This window comes from Ursus arctos, unplaced genomic scaffold (assembly GCF_023065955.2).
Source record: "Ursus arctos isolate Adak ecotype North America unplaced genomic scaffold, UrsArc2.0 scaffold_1, whole genome shotgun sequence".
NCBI classification, from domain to species: Eukaryota; Metazoa; Chordata; class Mammalia; order Carnivora; family Ursidae; genus Ursus; species Ursus arctos.
Window position 1 is genome coordinate 10,141,534 of NW_026622763.1, and position 20,260 is coordinate 10,161,793.

Here is a 20,260-nt window from a genome sequence, read left to right on the forward strand (position 1 = left end):
AGCTGCTTTTATGTATTTGTATTTGAAGATCCTTCTTACGAAGGAGGGACCAGTTTCAGGGTATGGAAGTGACTGGAAAGCAGCTCTCTCCTCTGCTATGTGAGGTAGTGAGTCTTCTCAAATGCTGTCCTGCCCCCAGCCCCATGCATGTAGAAGACGGGTAATCGTGTGTCAGGGGCTTTTGAAGGAGGGTCTTTCTCATTGAATGACTCGACTTAAATGATTCCTGTTGGTGTCAGAAGTCTCTGATTCTGGAATTCAGGAAGTGCACTGTGCTCTTTATCCTGGGGATAGGGATAGATGAGGTGATGTTAGAAAGGGGCAGAATTCCTCTGCACAGACTTGTAATTTTACTTGATGTATAAGTTCGTATTTACCTGCTAGAACCCCTGAGAGCTGGGATTGACTGGTGGTGTGAGGAACAGTTCTATTTAGTACAACGTCAGGGAGGTGCTGCATCTTGAAGACATGTTTTCTGTGAGTCTTCTTAGGTTAGAATGAAAAGACTCAAGAGAAGAAATTGAAGTTAGAAAGAGATGGGTACAATTTCTCCAGCAGCTACAGATTAACTATTCAGTTTACTGAGTTTGTCTAATGAAAACAATTTTGGTACAACTTTCCCGTAACATGATCTTGAGATCTCCTGATTTTATATATAACAAAACACCAGGTCCGAATGGTGCCATTGTCAGCTGAGAATCCTGTCCGTAAGTGATCAGCATGTGAGCTTGTTCCCATTTCTCCCTCCATCATTTCCTCTTCTTTGTTGGGGGGAGGAGGAGGCAGGGACGACTGTTCCCTCTGTTGTCAAGCTACTGAGCAAGAAGTCTGATGGATGTGCTGTCTTTGGTTCATGTTACCAGGCTGGCCACCTTGGTCATTGGTGTTTCTGTGGAGCCTGCCGCATTTCCAGCACTGGGGTGTTTTTGTTTTTTCTTTTTTTTAGAAAACTCAGAGTAAAGCAATAAGCTACAGTACCTCCAGTGATTCACACGCAGAGTGGTGTTAGGTTTTTGGTGGGAAGCAAAATTAAGCTCCAAATAAATATGCTGGCTGAAGCAGAAGATTGCTTTCCTGACTGGCTCATTTACAAGCTGGAAAGTTGTGAAAAACATCAACCTACCAACTGTGTAGCTCGTTGGCTCTTTGCTTTGGGCTTCCATGTTCTTCCTGGTAAAAATAATAATTATGTTATTCTGATATGGTTGCCAAGTGTTCATGCTTCTCACTCCACTTGTGATTATAAATGATTCTGCAACGCAAATTGCTTTGTCTTTGATTTAATGTTTCATAACATTTGGATGTTATGTTATCTGTGCTGATTTGTCATTCTCTTTCCCTTTTCAGAATGGACTGCTGAATTATGAAGAATTTCAGACCCAATAGTGGAACCTCACTCGGCCACTCACTCCTTTATCTCCTACTAGTTATTTAAATTGGACTTTTAATATCCTGCCAGCTGCTCTTCAGACACACATGGTGCATTGTTGCCATTCCCCGGATTGCATCTTTGAAACACAGGCTCTTAGTAACTTTCAGCAAACAAAGAGGCAACCTCCCGGGTACATTTACTGGGAGGGTGTCACCCTGACTGCCCTCTAGCTTCTGCTGGATCTGGATTTGAATTCCACCATGGAGCCGCGCATGGAGTCCTGCCTGGCACAGGTGTTGCAGAAGGATGTGGGCAAACGACTGCAGGTTGGCCAAGAACTTATAGACTATTTCTCAGACAAACAGAAGTCTGCTGACCTTGAACATGACCAGACCATGTTAGATAAACTTGTGGATGGGCTTGCTACCTCTTGGGTGAACTCTAGCAATTACAAGGTAAGCTGTGGTTTAGAAGGCACTCCTGTAGGTGGTTGGTCTGCCTCGGTGGGTCAGAATTGGTCCTTAGGAAAAAGACTCCTTTGGGACCAATCAACATGATTCCTTGGTTTCCAGTAAGACACTTGCTCAGGTTGTGGCTTTTGGATGTTTCATCCTGGAGCAAGTAGGGTTTTCTTTAATTCTTGTTGGAGATCGAAAAATCCTTATGCTTTAGCACTTTGAGAGAAGGCCAAGTGAACAGATAAAGAGAGGCTTTTATGTCAGAAAGTTTATAATCATTTGTAGCCTTAAAGTTAAAGTGAATGTTCTATCTTGCACTGAAAGGGTCATGAAATGTTGGTGAGTGGCCCTTCATGAATAGCAAACGTCTTCATTGGTTTCCTGTGGGGGATGGAATTGGCGATAGTGTGTGGAGCATTTTACCGTCAGGTCACTGTTTTGAAGTCGGCCTAGGTACCTGGCCAGAAATTGTATGGGTTGCCAAGGACTCTTCTGTGACTTGTGTATCATGGCCTGGAGGATATCCTTCAGGTTCTAAAGATTGAGGTGGGTTGTGTGCCTTTGGTGGGTAGGGGGTGCAGGTGGGGGTCCCAAGACCCAAATGAGTTTTGAAGGTTGACCATTTTACCATTCAAGGATTGAGCTTTCGTGACTAAAAACTGGACTGGACTTGTACTGCAGAGGTGTCATCCTCTCTGCCTGTCCCCCTCCCCTCTCTTTGGGGCAAGATTGGGATGGAAGAGTAGGACTTTGGCATGACTCCTAATAGGTGCTATAGAAACTGGGAAAGCGGCTCACAGGAAACAGAATCTCTTGTGCTTTTCATTGGCTCAGTCTTCTGAGATTGATTTGGACTTGGAAACTGGTGTCTACAAGATTTGGGACTGAGGTAATACGGATGTTAAATAGGTAACGTAGATGTTAAATAGGTAACACAGAGAGTCTGCTATACCGTGTGAGCTCTCTTAACCTCTAATGGCTTCGGCTTCAGGCTTCAGTTCCCTCAGCTACAGTGTTGGGATAACTGAGTTATTATGAGCACTAAGTGAGACAGTGTATGTTCATGGGAATACAAGCTGGTGCAGCCACTGTGGAAAACAGTATGGAGGTCCCTTAAGAAGTTGAAAATGGAGCTACCCTATGACCCATCAATTGCACTATTAGGTATTTATCCCAAAGATACAAACAGTGATCCGAAGGGGCAGCTGCAGCCCAATGTTTGTAGTAGTGATGTCTAAATAGCCAAACTATGGAAGGAGCTCAGATGTCCGTCGACAGATGAATAGATAAAGAAGCTGTGGTATATATATACAATGGAATACTACTCAGCCATCAAAAATTGAAATCTTGCCATTTGCAATGACATGGATGGAACTAGAGGGTATTATGCTAAGGGAAATAAGTCAATCAGAGAAAGACAATTATATGATTTTACTCATATGTGGAATTTAAGAACCAAACGGGAATACAGGGGAAGGGAGGAAAAAATACAATAAGACGAAACCAGAGAGGGAGATGGCCCATAGAGACTCTTAATCATAGGAAACAAACTGAGGGTTTCTGGAGGTGAGAGGGTGGAGGGATGGGGTAACTGAGTGATGGACATTAAGGAGGGCATGTGATGTAATGAGCACTGGGTATTACATAAGACTGATGAATCACTGACCTCTACCTCTGTAACTAATAATACACTATATGTTAATTAATTGAATTTAAATAAAAAATAAAGTGCATATCTAAACAACAACAAGAAAAGATAAATGAGGTGGCGTATCTATCTAGTTGTCCCACGCTTGCCCCATAACAAGCATTGGGATATTAGCAGTTGTTATCAAGACTGGTTCCTGTCTTTGAGGAGCCCCTAGTCCAGGGCGAGTGGGGAGGGAGAGCACTGATCAACAAGCCAAGGGTTACAGTATAGTATAGTGGGAGCAGTAGCAGAGACTCACAGAATTCGGTGGGAAGCCAGAAGAACATGAGAACACTGCCTGGAGGAATCCAAGGTTTGAAGATTGGGTAGTTTTTTCCTGAAGTGTGAAAGATTAAGACTTGACCCTTCTCGAAGTAATTTCTAAGGAAAGCAGCTTGGTGTGAAGAAGTCAGGAAGACAGGTTTTGCTACTGAGTTGCATGCGATCATGGACCAGTCGCTTTACCTGTCTGTGCAATGCTGGTGTTTGACCAGATAACGGGAGTCTCCAAGCTCTAATATCTTATACAGCTTCATACCGGTGACTTTACAATCGGGGCCATGTCGCATAGTTCTAATGTTGCACAGTGCTGAGCACCCCTTCTTTATAAGCTCTTCAGTGTGGTGACATCGAGCCCTGTGCGTACCTGGAGCCTGGAGCCTGGAACATAGAAGGTGCTCAACGAATGCTGGTTCCACGAGTGAACTCAGACACTTAGACTGTTGGGCAAGTAGTCCTGGTAGCTTTACCAAAATCTGGAAACTTACTTTTTAGGGCCCCCCCTCCTTTTTAAAGATTTATTCATATGAGAGAGAAAGCACAAGGAGGGGGAGCATCAGAAGGAGAAGGAGAAGCAGACTCCCCGCTAAGCAGGGAGCCTGATGCGGGGCTTGATCCCAGGACCCTGAGATCATGACCTGAGCCGAAGGCAGTCACTTGACTGACTGAGCCACCCAGATGCCCCCCCCCCCACTTTAATCATAGATCAGGATTTCTCATTAGAGCCTCAGGTGCGTTTTATGTTTTATTTGACATGTTTTCTATATTATGGATTGAAAGGATTCACTTTGTGTTAAAACTTTGCAGCTTGGCTTCTTGATTTTTTTTTTTTTTTTTTAAGATTTTATTTATTTATTTGACAGAGATAGAGACAGCCGGCGAGAGAGGGAACACAAGCAGGGGGAGTGGGAGAGGAAGAAGCAGGCTCATAGCGGAGGAGCCTGATGTGGGGCTCGATCCCAGAACGCTGGGATCACGCCCTGAGCCGAAGGCAGACGCTTAACCACTGTGCCACCCAGGCGCCCCCCTTTTTTTTTTTTTAATTAAGGACTAAAATGGCGAAAAGGGAAACAATTTTAGGCTTTCAAAACAGTAGTACTTGGATATTGTTATTCCTTAACAGAGAATATAGATGAATGTCAACGCAATGTCTTATTTAAAAAAATAGTTGGCTGGGGCTTGAATCATTTTACATTTGATTATTTCTTAACTTGGTAAACAAATTTGTATTTGGTATTAATTGCAGTTTAACAGCTACCCTTTATTGCTTAGTTACTGTGTTTTCAGGATATTACCTGTCTTATCTCATTTAATTTTTGCAATGCCCCTGCAAGGTAGGTGGTGGTATCCTGATTTTATACATGAGATAACTGAGATCACCCAGAATTATGAGAACCTTCAGAACAGGGTCTGCAAACTTTCTTGAAGGCCGTGTCATAAATATTTAAGGCTCGGTGGGCCGTATGGATTTTTCGCAGATATTTAACAAATTCGGGCATCCACAGGCCACGCACGAATGAGTATGGCTGTGTTCCAAAACAGCTTAATTTATAGAAATGTGGAGGACCAGTTTGGCCCATGGACTGTAGTTTTCCAGCCCCCAAACTAGAACATTGTACACCTACTATGTGTAAATACTTTTCCTTCCTTTCTTCCTTCCTTCCTTTCTTTCTTTCTTTCTTTCTTTCTTTCTTTCTTTCTTTTTTTCCTTCCTTCCTTCCTTCCTTCCTTCCTTCCTTCCTTCCTTCCTTCCTTCCTTCGTGGGAGAGAGAGAGAGAAAGCATGGTGGGGAGGGGCAGAGAGAGAGAGAATCTTAAGCAGGCTCTACACCCAATGTGATGCCCGACATGGGGCTTGATCTCATGACCCTGAGATCATGACCTGAGCCAAAACCAAGAGTTGGACATTTAACTGAGCCACCCAGGTGCCCCTGTAAGTACTTTTCCTTTAGTGGTGGGAACATTCATGATTCATCTGGCAGAAGAGTAAGGCTTATAATTTGCATGTGACTTTTGGGATGGGGAGAGCTACTGGTATAGGTTAAATAGAGTATGGTTTGTTTTTGGAGCACCTTATCTGAATTTTGAGAAATCTTGCCGTTTTTAGCCCTCTCTCATTCAGACTCATACTACAATCAATTTGCATTCTGTTAGCCTGTCATGGATCATCTACTGTGAGTTGGCTTTGAACTTTCTTGTATAATAGAAGTCATCTTGGGGATTGAGGAATCAGTTATTCAAAGAAGGCCCTCGTATGTCAGAACACCAGAGGGCTACACCTTGGGGTGCTGTTCAACCTGGAAGCACTTAGTAAGTATTCTTTGTTGTCCCAGTGACTGCGGGAGACACAGAGGAGAGGGGAGAATCTTCTTGTGCATGAGGATTCTTTTCCAGTAACTCAGACATTAAAAGTAAACCCCTGAATTTTGAATATGGTTGCCCTCCTTGATCTGGTCTCTTCGTTTATTAAAACTTGAAGAACAAGGATGGTGGAGTAGATTTTTGTATGTACCTCCAGCCACTCTTGTGTCCCCCCCCCTTTCTATAGATGAGAAGGGATAAAAGGAGATCAGTCTGATCCAGAGAGGCTGCCTGGGCTCCCGCAGCTGGAGGGAGTTGAGGGACACTGATGCTGTGCAGCTTTGCCAGTGGATGATCCTTCTGTTCAGCCAGGCGGTGCAGTACCACGTGGCCCCACGCACCCTTACAGTGTAGGCACCTGCACATTTAGTGGGCTCAGCGCGGACCAGGTGCTTTTCATGAGCATAGTCCCAGAGTCCTTTCTCCACAGTTCCAAAATCCCTGAAGCCCCCAAACCTCGTGTTTTTGTTTGTCCTTTGACCCACAGGGAACTGACATGAAACTACTTGGACTCCTTACTTACCTGCTCAGGACATGTTTCACCACATAGGTATTCATATATTTGATTGTGGGTTGTTGCCCCAGATTTTGTTCAATATATATATATTCTCCACCCCCTCTCTCTATAGATTCTGTTCTCTATGTATGTTTCCTATCCTAGGTATGTAACTGTGTGCACTATACTTTTGTAAAACCTGAAAAATTTGGTATTCCAGAACACATCTGGCTGCCAGAGTTTTGGATAAGTGATTGTGGACCCGTATTTAGTATTGGAGAATAATAATGATAACCCATGGTTATGGGACATTTACTGTGTACCAGAAATTGTGCTAAATATGAGTTCATTTTTACCTTCTAATTACCGTATGGGGTAGATGGTGTTCTGTCATTGTACAGATGAGGAGACTGATGCTCAGGTTAAGTCAAGTGACTTGTTCAAGGTGACAGAGCTAGGAACTAAGGTTTTTGGGACGTGACCCCAGGTGTTTATGCAACAGTGGAAGTTAATTAAGCACTTATGATGTGCCAGATACTGCACTGGGGGCAGGGTGTCCAGTGAGGACAATTGGGCCCAGTCCCCGCCCTGACCATGACTACCAGTACCCGGGCAGTCTACCTCTGTCTAAATCTGGGATGTGTGGACTTCATCCCGGTGCACTCTTGTCTCAAGGTGCGTGCCACGCTGCTTTGTATATGAAATTTGTAGGTTCTCTGTTAACCTAGGGCTTCCTTTTTCTCTGTCCTAATGGTCCTTATGGTCTAACTGGGTTGGGGGTGGGGGAAGGCAGGTAAGGCAGGTGAGAGGACAGTGCACAATGTTAGGATAGGGTATCGTTAACCGTTAAATGGCATCATAGGGTGTCTATAAATGTTGTAGAGTGGAGACAAAGAAAAAAAATGCTAGAGTTTGTTAGTTGGAGAGGCCGAGATGGAGAGGTAGAATTACATAGGGTCATGAATCAAAAGGAATGAGTTCCTAAAGGTTCAGAGAAGCCTGTTTTCCTTTCTTGTTTCTCCTTCTGGGCAGGACCATCTCTTGCAGACGTAGAAGATTTAGTCTTTCCTTAAGCCTCTTTACAGAGCACAGTGTTTACCTCTGCCCTGGATCAGGTGCCCTTTGTGGGCGGGAGGGAAGGTGTGACAGATAAGGGAGGTTCTTCTCATTCCCCTGGCCTCTATCTCCACAACATTGGCTTTCATTGAGGTTTTTATTTCCCCCCTTGTGTCCTTGAGAGGAGAGCCAGAAAAGATTATTAGATTCAGATGAAGTGACTTCTGTTTCTTTTTCTGGCAGTCCAGTCGGTGCTGCCATCAAGCCATGCCTCCTTTCAGAGGCTGTTCATTTTTTCCCTGCAGTGTTGTCCAGTGGTTACAAGAGCCGCTTTTCTCTGGGTATATTTGATTGATTGATTGATTGATTGATTGAAGCATTTACATTTTATGAAACATTTATTTATTTAAAAAAGCTTTTGAGTATAGTTGGCATACAATGCTACATTCATTTCAGGTGCACAATATGGTGATTTAACTTCCCTATACGTTATGCTGTGCTCCCCACAAGTGTAGCTAACGTCTGTCCCCATGCAACAGTATTACAGTATTATGGACTATATTCCCCATGAATGCCTTTTATGCCAATGATTTATTCTTTTCCATAACTAGAAGTCTGTACCTTCCACTCCTCTTCACCCATTTTGCTCATCCCTGCACCCCACCACGCTTCTGGCAATCATTCATTCATTTATTTTATTTTATTTTATTTTATTTTATTTTATTTATTTTATTTTAATTCCAGTGTAGTCAAGATAGTGTTATACTGGTTTCAGGTGTACAATGTGGTGGTTCAACTGTTCCATGTGTTACTCAGTCCTTATCAAAATAAGTGTATTTTTAATCCTCTCTGGGTATATTTTAAAAAGATAGATGTCTCTGTTGTAAGTAAAAAATCTATAGTGAGTGGTACTAAGCAAAAGTAAAAACACCTCAGGAAAAGTTATTTCAAGAAAATTTCTGGGGCTTCTGGGTGGCACAGTCTGACAAGCACAGTCTGGTAAGCGTCTGACTCTTGATTTTGACCAGGTCATGATCTCAGGATCCCTAAGATCAAGCCCCGCATCCGGCTCTCCACTCAGTGGTGAGTCTGCTTGTCTGTATTCCTCTGTGATCTCTCTTGCTTTCACTCTCTCAAAAGTAAATAAACTCTTAAAAAAAAAAAGAGAGAGAGAGAAAAAAATTCTGTGGATTGTTGAGTAAAAATGGAATGCTTGATGGATGTAATTAATAGCATTTCTTCCTAAATACATGTTTATATAAATGCAAGAGCATCAAAGTATATTGGAAATAATTCAGATTTGAATATGAACAGTCTGGATTCCAGTCCTGACTCTGCCACTTCGACTTTTGAGCAGGTAACTCTCCTCATCTATAAAATGGGTGTGCGGTGATACCTACTACACAGCATTATCGTGCGGATTCAGTGAGCCGGTATACATAAGGTGCCAGTCATGCTTCACACTGTAGCATGTGGTCAGTGAAAGGAAGGTAATGGAGATATTATGGACTTACTGGTTAGCTCTGCCGTGGGGCTGAGGTTGCATCCCTTCCTGTAATCCTTGTTGGCCTGGGCCTGGTACAGAGGCCTCGGATCTTTTGTAGTAAGATACAAATCCTTGAGTTGCTGCACTGTTGATAAAGAGCAGAGCAGCTCCTGGCCGAGAATTCTAAGGGTGAGTTTAAAACCTACCCGTAACCCAAGGAACAAATAATCCAATCAAGAAATGGGCAGAAGACGTGAACAGACATTTCTGCAAAGAAGACATCCAAATAGCCAACAGACACATGAAAAAGTGCTCAACATCACTCCGCATCAGGGAAATACAAATCAAAAACACAACGAGACACCACCTCACACCAGTCAGAATGGCTAAAATTAACAAGTCAGGAAACAACAGATGTTGGCGGGGATGCGGAGAAAGGGGAACCCTCCTACATTGTTGGTGGGAATGCAGGATGGTGCAGCCACTCTGAAAAACAGTATGGAGGTTCCTCAAAAAGTTGAAAATAGAGCTACCCTACGATGCAGCAATTGCACTACTGGTATTTACTCCAAAGATACAAAAGTAGTGATCCAAAGGGGCACCTGCACCCCAGTGTTTATAGCAGCAATGTCCACAATAGCCAAACTATGGAAACAACCCAGATGTCCATAGACAGATGAATGGATAAAGAAGTGTTGTGTATATATACACACACACACACACACACACACACACACACACACACACAATGGAATATTATGCAGCCATCAAAAATGAAAACCTTGCTATTTGTAACGACATGGATGGAACTAGAGGGTATTATGCTAAGCAAAGTAAGTCAATCAGAGAAAGTCAGTTATCATATGATCTCACTGATATGTGGAATTTGAGAAACAAGGCAGAAGATCATAGAGGAAGAGAGGAAAAAATGAAACAAGATGAAACCAGAGTGGGAGACAAACCATAAGAGACTCTTAATCTCAGGAAACAAACTGAGGGTTGCTGGAGAGGAGGGGGGTGGGAGGGATGGGGTGGCTGGGTGATGAACACTGGGGAGCGTATGTGTTGTGGGGAGTGCTGTGTATTGTATAAAACTAATGAATCACAGACCTGTTCCTCTGAAACAAATAATACATTATATGTTAATTTTAAAAAAGCCAAAAAAATAATAAAATAAAATACATTCTGGATTCTAAAAAACAAACAAACAAAAATAAAACAAAACTGGCATTACACAATTAAAAAAAAAACCTACCTGTAAAACCAATCCATTGGTTGAGGACCCCTGTTCAAGGAGGGCTTCAATTGCTCTTCTAATTTTTAATAGTTTGTTTTAGAAAGCTAAAATTTAAATAAGGGTACATATAATAGAAGAAATCCTAAACTGAGTGTCAAAACAGAAAAAGAAACAGCTGGGGTGAGAAGGTGGAGCCGACAATGAGGCGGATGAATCAGTAAGCCACAGCTAATGTTGACTAATACAATAGCTAACAGTTAGTAAGTGCCCATTATGTGCCAGAAACTGTTACATGCTTTCCATTGGCTGCCTTATTAAATCATGACATAGGAACTATACAATGAGTTGTGTTTATTCCCCTTCTACTTAATGTTGTTTTTCCTATAGTAAAAGTGAAATGTGCCTGTTGTATGAACAAGAACCAACTAATGAAACTTCTGAATACAAAGTTTTAATGAAAAAACTGAAAATCGCTCCTAGTCTTTTTCCATAACTGTTTTATTGTATATGTTGGTAGAAGAAATGGAAAGAATATTTATGTAAGATTGATTATGCTACATGTGTTCTTTGTGTGTTTTATGTCTAGTTTCTTTTATTTAGCTTACACATGCTATTTCGTGAGCTTTTTGTTGTTGTTAAATGTATGTCATGATCGTTTTTTCAACTCAATACATTAGGTCACTTATGAGTTAATATAATTTCAGTGTATTATTCCCTTCTATAAATGGTTAGCCATCATTTCTGTATCCATAGTTGGTTGCTACCACCTACACAGTTTCTAGTTTTTTTGTTAAAAGCATCATGACGTTCATGCCCTCTTATGTGTGTGTGTGTGTGTGAGTGTGTGTGTGAGTGTGTGTGTGTTGAAAGTTATGAAAGCCTTTCAGCGTGAATTGCTGGGTGGGAGTGGGCCACATTGCCGGCCCGGCAGCGGCACATGAGTGTGTCTGTACCACCCCTGGGTGTTACTGTTTCTTTGGATAGTCTTCCTTTGGCATGGAGAAAAGATACCTCTGTGTAGCTGGAGCAGCATTGGATAGTCTCTCTTCTGTATCTGACCTTTCAGGTAAGAGCAGATCTTAAGAGGATGTGAAGTAAATAATTTTATTCTTGTTAATCTCATTTCCCCTTTAAAAGGTTGAAGAGAGGGGCACCTGGGTGGCTCAGTCGTTAAGCGTCTGCCTTTGGCTCAGGGCGTGATCCCAGAGTCCTGGGATCGAGCCCCACATCAGGCTCCTCCGCGGGAGCCTGCTTCTTCCTCTCCCACTCCCCCTGCCTGTGTTCCCTCTCTCGCTGGCTGTCTCTCTCTCTGTTAAATAAATAAATAAAATCTTTAAAAAAAAAAGGTTGATGAGCAAAGGTTCTGTCTGGACGTATTAAACATGTGCAGAGAAGATGTCTGTAGTTCGGAGGAGGAAGTCCTGACACCTCGACAGAGTCCACTTTTTTGAATTAAAGAAATTGGTCTCCCTCTCTGTTGTTTTATTCCCGTTAGCTTATTTTTTTTTTCTACACAGAATGAGAATAATATTGATTTATCTCCCAAGAGAGTTGTGAGAGAAAAAAACCCATCATAATCCATTTATTTAGAATGTTCCTTTCCTTTTCCCAAGTGCATTCACACCTCTTGTGAAATGTCAGCTCATCTTAACTGGGCTAATCTGAAAGACGCTAAGTAACACCAGTAGATAGTAATTTTGTTTTTGTTGGTCAGTGAGGGAGAGGTTATGATCTTACTTGATTCTGCATATGATTCTAAGGTTTGTTTGTTTTTTTTAAACAGCTCTGCGAAGAAAAGGACTGATACTAGTCTTTCTGATCATGGGAAGGGAGTCAGATGGACTTTGTAGTGAGCAGGAATTGAGTTCAAACCGGTTTAAGCTGAAAAAGGGCAGTATTGGGCAGATCACTGGCCCAGGTTGAGATTACTGTGGGGACTCAGGTTGGGGAGGTCTCTACTTCTGTCTGGCTGATGGCTTCTCTTCTGTGTCCCACTCATGTCCAGTGTGGGCCCGGCTCACATCTTGCAACTTTACCACCAGAAGAAAGAGTCTCTCTTTCCGCAGCTTGGATTACATCCCCAAACCCTTGACCCAGTCATTGTGGCCGTGTAAGAAAACGGTGGCCCCCACTCAGCAACCCTCCTGTCAAGGGATGGAGTGAGGAGGACAGGCTGCCCTAAAGGAATGAAGTTTGGCTGGGGGCAAGTGGCCTCTATGTGCAACCACTGGGGGCATTATGAATTTTGTCAGAAGTTTGTGTTTTGGATTGCTTGAGAGGCTGCAGGGCTCTGCCGGAGGCTTAGACGTTGGGGTCAGAGGCGCCTGTTTTTTTGTTTTGTTTTGTTTGTTTTTGGTTTTTGAGAGAGAGAGAGCATGAGCCTTGTAAGAGCAATCGAGGTGGGGGAGGGACAGAGGGAAAGGGGGGGAGAGAGAGAGAAGCTTAAGCAGACTCTGTGCTCAGCATGGAGCCCAACTTGAGGCTTGATCTCATGACCCTGAGATCATTACCTGAGATCATGACCTGAGCCAAGATCAAGAATCGGATGCTTAACTGACTGATCCACCCAGGTGCCCCAGTTTGTCTCACAGTTCTTTTTACCATTTTTAAAGAAGATTTTATTTGTTTGAGAGAGAGAAAGAGAGAGCACAAGCTGGGTGAGGGGCAGAGGGAGAAGCGGACTCCCCACTGAGCAGGGAGCCTGATGTGGGACTCGATCTCAGGACCCCGGGATCATGACTTGAGCTGAGGGCAGACACTTAACTGACTGAGCTACCCAGATGCCCCCCTTTTTACCATTTGTGTGTGTTTAGGCACCCCATTGAGCCTTCTGCTTCCTGGGTCAGGCGTGAGCAACCTGAGCCGTCTGAATGTGCAGCGTTCTACAGCACTTGGCATCGTTCTCTCTGTATGTACCGCACTCTGCTGCTTCTCTCTTTGATGACCCTGTGTTACTCAGGCTTTTAGCTCTGTCTTCAAGTGAGAGCTTTTCTATCGGTTTCATCCCCTTTAAACTGAGCGCTTAACCCTTTGCAGTTATCATTACGGTTTTTGGAATCACAGCACCAAAATTCCAATGTCATCATGGGTCTAAAGCCGTTCTTTCTGTATTTAAAAAATCTGAAGTCTGAATCATTTATGTGTGATGTACATAGTTATATGCTGCTTTAACATTTCACGTGTGCACTTACCACCTGCCTGTCTGTCTAAGACCCTCCTTGGGGTGTCTTGTAGTGACTAAGGAAACGGGACTTACAGCGAGTGAAGGCGAGCCTCTTACGTTAATTCATCACTTATATTTTCCTGGGAACCAGTTTGGGGCGTTTACTTCTGTTAGAGCTCTTAAGTCATTTTAAATTTAAGAGGGAAGGGAAGTTGCTGCAGATATTAAGAGGAGGATATAGTAAGGGGATTAGGAAACAGGATGAGAAAGCTCCAGGCCTCATTTCCAGCCCTCCCCTGGATCTGGACCACTTCCCTGTGCTCAGGGGCTAGATCCTCTGCTCCCCTCTTTTCAGGTCCAGATCTGTTCTCTTAGGACCAGACCTTTCCTCCTCTAGGATAACTTACTCTAGCCAGAATTAGCCTTTTTGCCCGGTGATGCCGCTTTGGGAGAAGTACACTCAGAGCAGGTGGGCGAAAGCCAGTGCTCTTCACAGTAAGGGCTGCTCGGGGACTAGCTGTGCTGCCTGCTGTCAGCCCAGCCCCAGGGGCCATCCATGGCCGACTGTGTTTGCGACTCTGTTGCTTCACTCTGCAGCTCTTCATGTAAAATGAATGAGGAGAATTTAGACTCACAGGGCCCCAAAGCACAGGTGGATATGGGCACAATGGAAACATGGGCACACACTGAGGACAGCTGACAAAAGATGGGCTTTTGTCCCCCTAATGCTTATTAAAAGCCTGCTTTAGTTCAAGAAGACCTTATGTATGTGCATCATTTATATATTGATTTACATAGAGAATTATCTGCTGCTTTAACATTTATGCTTTAACTCTATATGGACTTTAAAACATAAATAATTCAGACTTCATATTTTTAAAATACAGAAAGGATGGTATTACACTGTAAAAACACTGGCATTTTGGTGCTAGAATTCCAAGGAAAAATCTGGTATGACATGTGTCAAACTATTAATAGAATATTTTTAAGGAGGAGGGGAAGCATTATAAGGGAATGTGTACTTACTGCTTATGTTTTTCATTGTTGAAATTAAAAAAAAATACAATAGGCATTAAATTTTTTTTTTTCTTTTTTAAGGGTACTGTAGTGTGCTCGAAAGGGTTAGTTCTCTACGCAGGTCAGCTTTACTCGTATTAGATACACATCTGTTTACTTTCTGCCCAAGACTGTTATCCTTGATAAAGGAGGAAGTGGAGTGATCAGGTTGAAGGTGGCAGAACAGAGGGCCATCTTGAGCTCATCGTGTTTTTCTGTGCTCTGAAGAGAAACCTCCAGTGCCTTGGTGGAAGGATTTATTTTTATAGAATGAGATCTTGATTCCTCTCTTTAGGCAAAATTTATGTTTCTTTTGCCATCTCCAAAACTAGGTATACCCTGTTAGGGCAGGGAATGCCCTTCTGGAAATGGGAACACTGACAAAGGAGAGCTAATGTGCTTAGTCTCTGGGAAGCTGTGTTCTAGAATCTTCCTTTGGCACTTGCTTTCATATCCTCGGACATCATGGCCTACCCTGGCTATTCCAGTCATTGTTTTTTTGTAACTTGCTGGCAAATGCTTCCAAGCTGCAGAGATGCTTAGGAAGTCCTTGGTAATGTTGGGGCTTCCACTCATCAGTTCCTAGGGATACTCTTCTTTACCCTCTTTTCTTCAGGGGAGTGGCTCCAGCTCTGTAAAATAATAGACAAGTTCTATGGAAAAGTGAAGAGCCTGGAATCTGGGGGACAGACAGCGTGGGTTGGAACTCCTCTCACTAACTGTGTGATGCTGAGTGAGTTACTTAACCTCTGTAGGTCTCAGTTTTTCATCTGTAAAATGGTGACAATATTGATCTCAGAGCGTTCTCATGAGGGTGCAGGAGTTGATACACACACAGTGCTGCAGACTTGTCAGCTTTATGATTATTTTATAGCATCCGACGTGATACTCTTTCTTCGTTTCTTTGTGACTGATCCAGCACTGTCACTGCCTGCCTTTGGTTACCTGTAATGGATTTAACTTGTTCCAGAACAACCAGACGATGGCAGAAAGGGAAGCCACAGAGGAGTCAATCGGGTTGCAGAGTGGCTTCATTGCAGGAGACGGTAGTTGGAGGGAGCATTGGCTGTGTGTCTTTGCAGGGTAGTGGGTGAAAGTTCACTGGCCCAGGTCTGTCCTTGCGTTCAGATGTGTACTAAAATGGACTGTGGAGTATACACCCTACCTTTTCTTTCTGTCTTTGTTTTTAAAAACTATTTTGGAAACAAGCAGTCATCTCCAGTGGGGCATATCAAATTCACCTTAGGGGCATTTATCCACCTCCCCCCGGGAAATACCACAGGTTAGAGTGTGTCTTCGGGTGGTTGGTCCTCTACCAGGCTGTGGTGAGGGAGAAGTTTCAAGTCACTAGCTGTGTGTCAGTGAGCCATGGAACGCCGTCAAGAGTTTCCAGTGTTGGAAGAAATTGCACTCAAATGAGCATGAACCTGATCCAGCTGGTCATAGTGAAGAACAAAAGAGTATACATTCCAGCAAGAATAGGAAAGGGCTTGGGTGGGTTCACACTAGCCTGATGGACGCTTGGTGGGTGCTGAGAGAGGAGAGGAAGATGATTTTGCTTGAGTGAAGTCAAAAGTGAATTAGAAGTATTTGCTTTGCATATTTTACCAAAAGGAATAAATGCTGGTGGAGATTGTGGAGAAGGAACCGTCTTGAGTGTCATAAAGATTGTCACCAGATATTTGATCTCCTGGTATGTGTTAGAAGGAATAGTAGGTTTCTGTATTCATTATTCTTAAATCTTACCCCACTTCCCAAAGTTAGTTAGCGCTGAGACTCCTCAAGGTGAAGTAATATCCTGTAGGCACACACATAGTCAGCTTTTGACTGGAATTTGAATGAAGTCTGTAGAACATCAAGGTTTTTAAAAAGCTCATTCAGCCTACGGCTGATAGGTTTAACTTTGCTTTGTGATCACATTGTTTAGGAGGTATGGTAGGAAAAATAAAACAAGTCTTGGATTCCTTGATGAGCTAATAGTAGTGGGTAGTGAGTTTAAATTTTCAGTGAAAGGAATTAAAGAAAAGGTTTAGCAGACGCTTGGAAGAATAACCCCTCTACTGGATGGGAACAGCCTTGGTGTCCACAGGTGAATAAAAAGAACCCAAAATAAAGATTTTAGGTAGACTACCTTTCTATTCTAACAGCCAGAACAATGTCAGTTACCTTAGAACCCAGAAAGAAAACATTTATTTCTTCCTAAGAACAAAAGGGCTTCTTGGGAGGGAGAGAAGCGATCCTGGGCACTATTTAACAGTACCGGAGAGCAGAAAGAAATAGCTGGATAGAGTGGAGCTGCAGATAAGGGAAAGTCAATAAACAATCTTATGTTTTAAATGAGGGATATTCAGGATCAAATTCATAATTCCTTTCTGGCTGGTTTTGTTTTAATATTTGATTTGGACTCTCTGTAAGCTTCCGGCAGAGCTTATTTTATGTTAATTTAAAAAAGTAATATGCTCTTGCACTGAGACAAAGAATTGGAGTTTCTGCTTGTATTTATTGGCTGGGTAAGTAATTGCATATGAGCCCTGGAAGTCTTCGGTTCTGCTTTACATCCGACCTGCTGTCCTGGAGGCTTGGCTGGCTGTCCCGGAGCTTCAGCAGCCTTCTTCTGAAGTGGGTCCTTTGCTCTGAGGTCACCTTTATGAGATGCTGGTCTGCCCGAGAAGAGGGTCTAAAGTGGAAACTCAAGGTCATCTATTTAAGATAGCCATTGCTAAAGTGACACCCAGGCAAACAAAATGAATATTCCTTTCTCACATTCTTGGTATTAGAGGTCAGGAGAGGGGTCTGATTGCACGTTTAGAGTAGGGGAGAATGCTTTTTGACTGATTGAGGGCACGGCCTTTCATTTCTAAATGGTTTAAAGAGTTTGTGCCCCATTGTTTGTTCATTCCAGAGTCCTAATGATATGGATGATATTTTTTCTCAGACAGGAATGTGGCTTTTGGCAGTGACTCTGCATCACAATTGCTTGAAAATAACCAAGCCAAAATGTGTGGCCTCTCTGCATGTGATGTGTGTCCACGAAAGAAACGTGTGCCTGTTGATTAAAAAACACCACTTGAGATTAGAAATAGTGGCTTTCAAACTGGGAAAATCTCAAATATATGAGTACATATGTGTAAATATTTCTGCACATTTATCCAGAATTTGGTGTACTTTGCAGCAAGTATAGTTATAAAGAGTTTCAGTGCCCTGGGGAAATGCTGATGGAAAAATGTAAAATGAAAAGGCAGGTGCAGAATTTATATACACCAAGATCTCAGCTATATACAAATGTATAGAAAAAATGATCTGGAAAGAGCTATGAAAATGTTAGTAAGTATTTATCTATATGATGAAATTATAAATTTCCCATAGTAGGCACATACTATTTTTATAAACAGGAATTTAAAACTTTTCTAACACATCTGCTTTTGAGAAGATACTGGTCAGGATATCATAGGGATGAGATTATATTGTCACATGAAGAAATAAACAGAACTTGGATTTGCTGCAAAAAGCAATGCCTTTGTAATTTAGCAGTGATTCCTTCATTTTTCTCTTGGAATTAAGGTAGCAACAAAAGTAACTTTTCCTATTTAAAGTATGTGATACTAGAGGGGCCTGCGTAGCTCTGTTGGTTGAGCGGCTGCCTCTTGATCTCAGCTCGGGTCTTAATTTCAGGGTCTTGAGTTCAAGCCCTGTGTTGGGTTCCACACTGGGCGTGGAGCCTACAAAAAAACAAAAACAAAAACGTGATACCCAAGCAATACCGCAGTTGGGATCAAGAATCCACTAAGCATATTCAACTGCTTCAGCCCCACTTTACCCCATAAATGTGCTTATAGTTGCTTTAAAAAGATATAAAATCTGTAGCAAATCTGTTGCCGCATGTAATACATGAACTGTTTTGAGAAGTTTTGCCAGCTAAATGAGCAAACATCGGTATAAATTTAGCTTATCTTAATGACTTACTGCTTATTTTTTTTACATTTAGTTTATCTTTTTGTGGTAATTGCTAGATTTTTTTTTGCCTCAATTTTAAGATAGGAGATTGTGAAATATGGCGCAGCCAAATGTTCAGACTTGATTAGCAATGCAGTCAGAGTAAGCCAAATCTGGCCGTTTGATTTGATTTCTGCTTTATAATAGAAGGAGGATTAATTCAAGAGGAAAATGCTTATTTACCTTCCCCGATGCATAATGATGGTGCGTGTGGAGTGGAAGCATGTTCTTAATAAATTGCAAACCTCGTAGAATGGAGATCTTTAGATTTATGAAGGAATGTATTGCATCTTCCTATTCCTTTCACTAACAAAACAGCCTTAGTAAGAATTATAATTGCATTAGTGGCTGTCAGGGACGGAGGAGAGAGGAGGGGGGCTTGGGGAGGGACTGCTAAAGGGTAATGAGATTCTTTGTGGGGTGATGAAGATGTTCTGGAATTAGGTGGCAGTGACAGATGCACAGTCTTGCATATACTGGAAAATACTGAGTTGGACACTTTAGTTTAAACGGATGATATCCATGGTGTGTGTATGGTATCTTTTTTAAAAAGGAGAAGAGGAGGATGGACTCCATGTGTGAAGAAGTCCCATACACATCTCACCAACCTCTTCAGTCCTTATAATAGTAAATTACAGAGATGCCTAATCCTGGGAGAATGTGGAATTTTCATGGGCATTTGTCATGAGAGTAAAAAACGCCCTGTGATTAAAATGATCAGTCACATCTAAAATGTTATTATGAAAAGACAATCTAAGGACATGAATAATAGTGTACTTAACAAAAGACCTGTTTGAAAAGGAACATTATGGGGATGTAGTAGCGTGGACTGAATTCTGTTTTAAACTTCAAAATGAAACAAACGTTGTTAGGTGTTAACAAATAACTACATAGAAGAAGAGAAAGGAAGTACATGGGTTTTATAAAAGCTCACAAGAGTGAAGGATTTTGTTTTGTTTTAAGAAGAAATTGCTTTAAGATTTCTTTTAAAAGATTTTTAATGAATTAAAAAATTTTAAAGCTTTTATTTATTTGAGAGAGAGAGAGTGAGAGAGAGCAGCAGGGGGGAGGGTAGAGGGAGAGTGAAAGGGAGAAACAGATTCCCCTCTGAGCAGGGAGCCCAATGTGGGACTTGACTTAATTCCAGGACCCTGGGATCATGCCCTGAGCTGAAGGCAGATGTTGAACCGACTGAGCCACCCAGGCACCGTAATTAATTTATTTTAGAGAGAGAGAGAGAGCACACTCTAAGAACTTGAATGGGGCAGGGGTAGACAGAGGGAGAGGAGGGAGAGCGAGAATCCCAAGCTGACTCTGCACCGAGCATGGAGCCCAACACGGGGCTTGATTCCACGACCCCTGAAATCATGACTTGGGCTGAAACCAAGAGTCGTATGCTTAACCCACTGAACCATGCAGGTACCCTGTCTTATGATTTTTAAATGAAAAAAATAAAAAGAGCTTGAATGTCTGGTTATATGCTAGATCTTTTGATAATTGCTTTAAATATTTTATGCCATTTGATTACCATAAGAATCATATTTTCAGTCCCATTTTCAATTTGGGAAACTGAAAGCAAACATTCATCACTCCCTACCCTCCGAGAAATTAAAA

At 42.3% G+C, this 20,260-nt stretch overlaps 1 protein-coding gene across 21 annotated transcripts in view; it reads left to right on the forward strand.

The window, feature by feature from the left end:
- Window positions 1-20,260, forward strand: part of CLASP1 (cytoplasmic linker associated protein 1) — a 265,789-nt gene that overhangs the window by 32,273 nt on the left and 213,256 nt on the right. For all 21 annotated transcript variants that reach the window (XM_057317072.1, XM_057317077.1, XM_044388297.3 and 18 more), the window contains exon 2: window positions 1,348-1,827. In XM_057317072.1, the coding sequence (XP_057173055.1) occupies window positions 1,633-1,827 (195 nt within the window). In that variant the 5' untranslated portion in view covers window positions 1,348-1,632. The remainder of the gene's footprint in view (window positions 1-1,347; window positions 1,828-20,260) is intronic.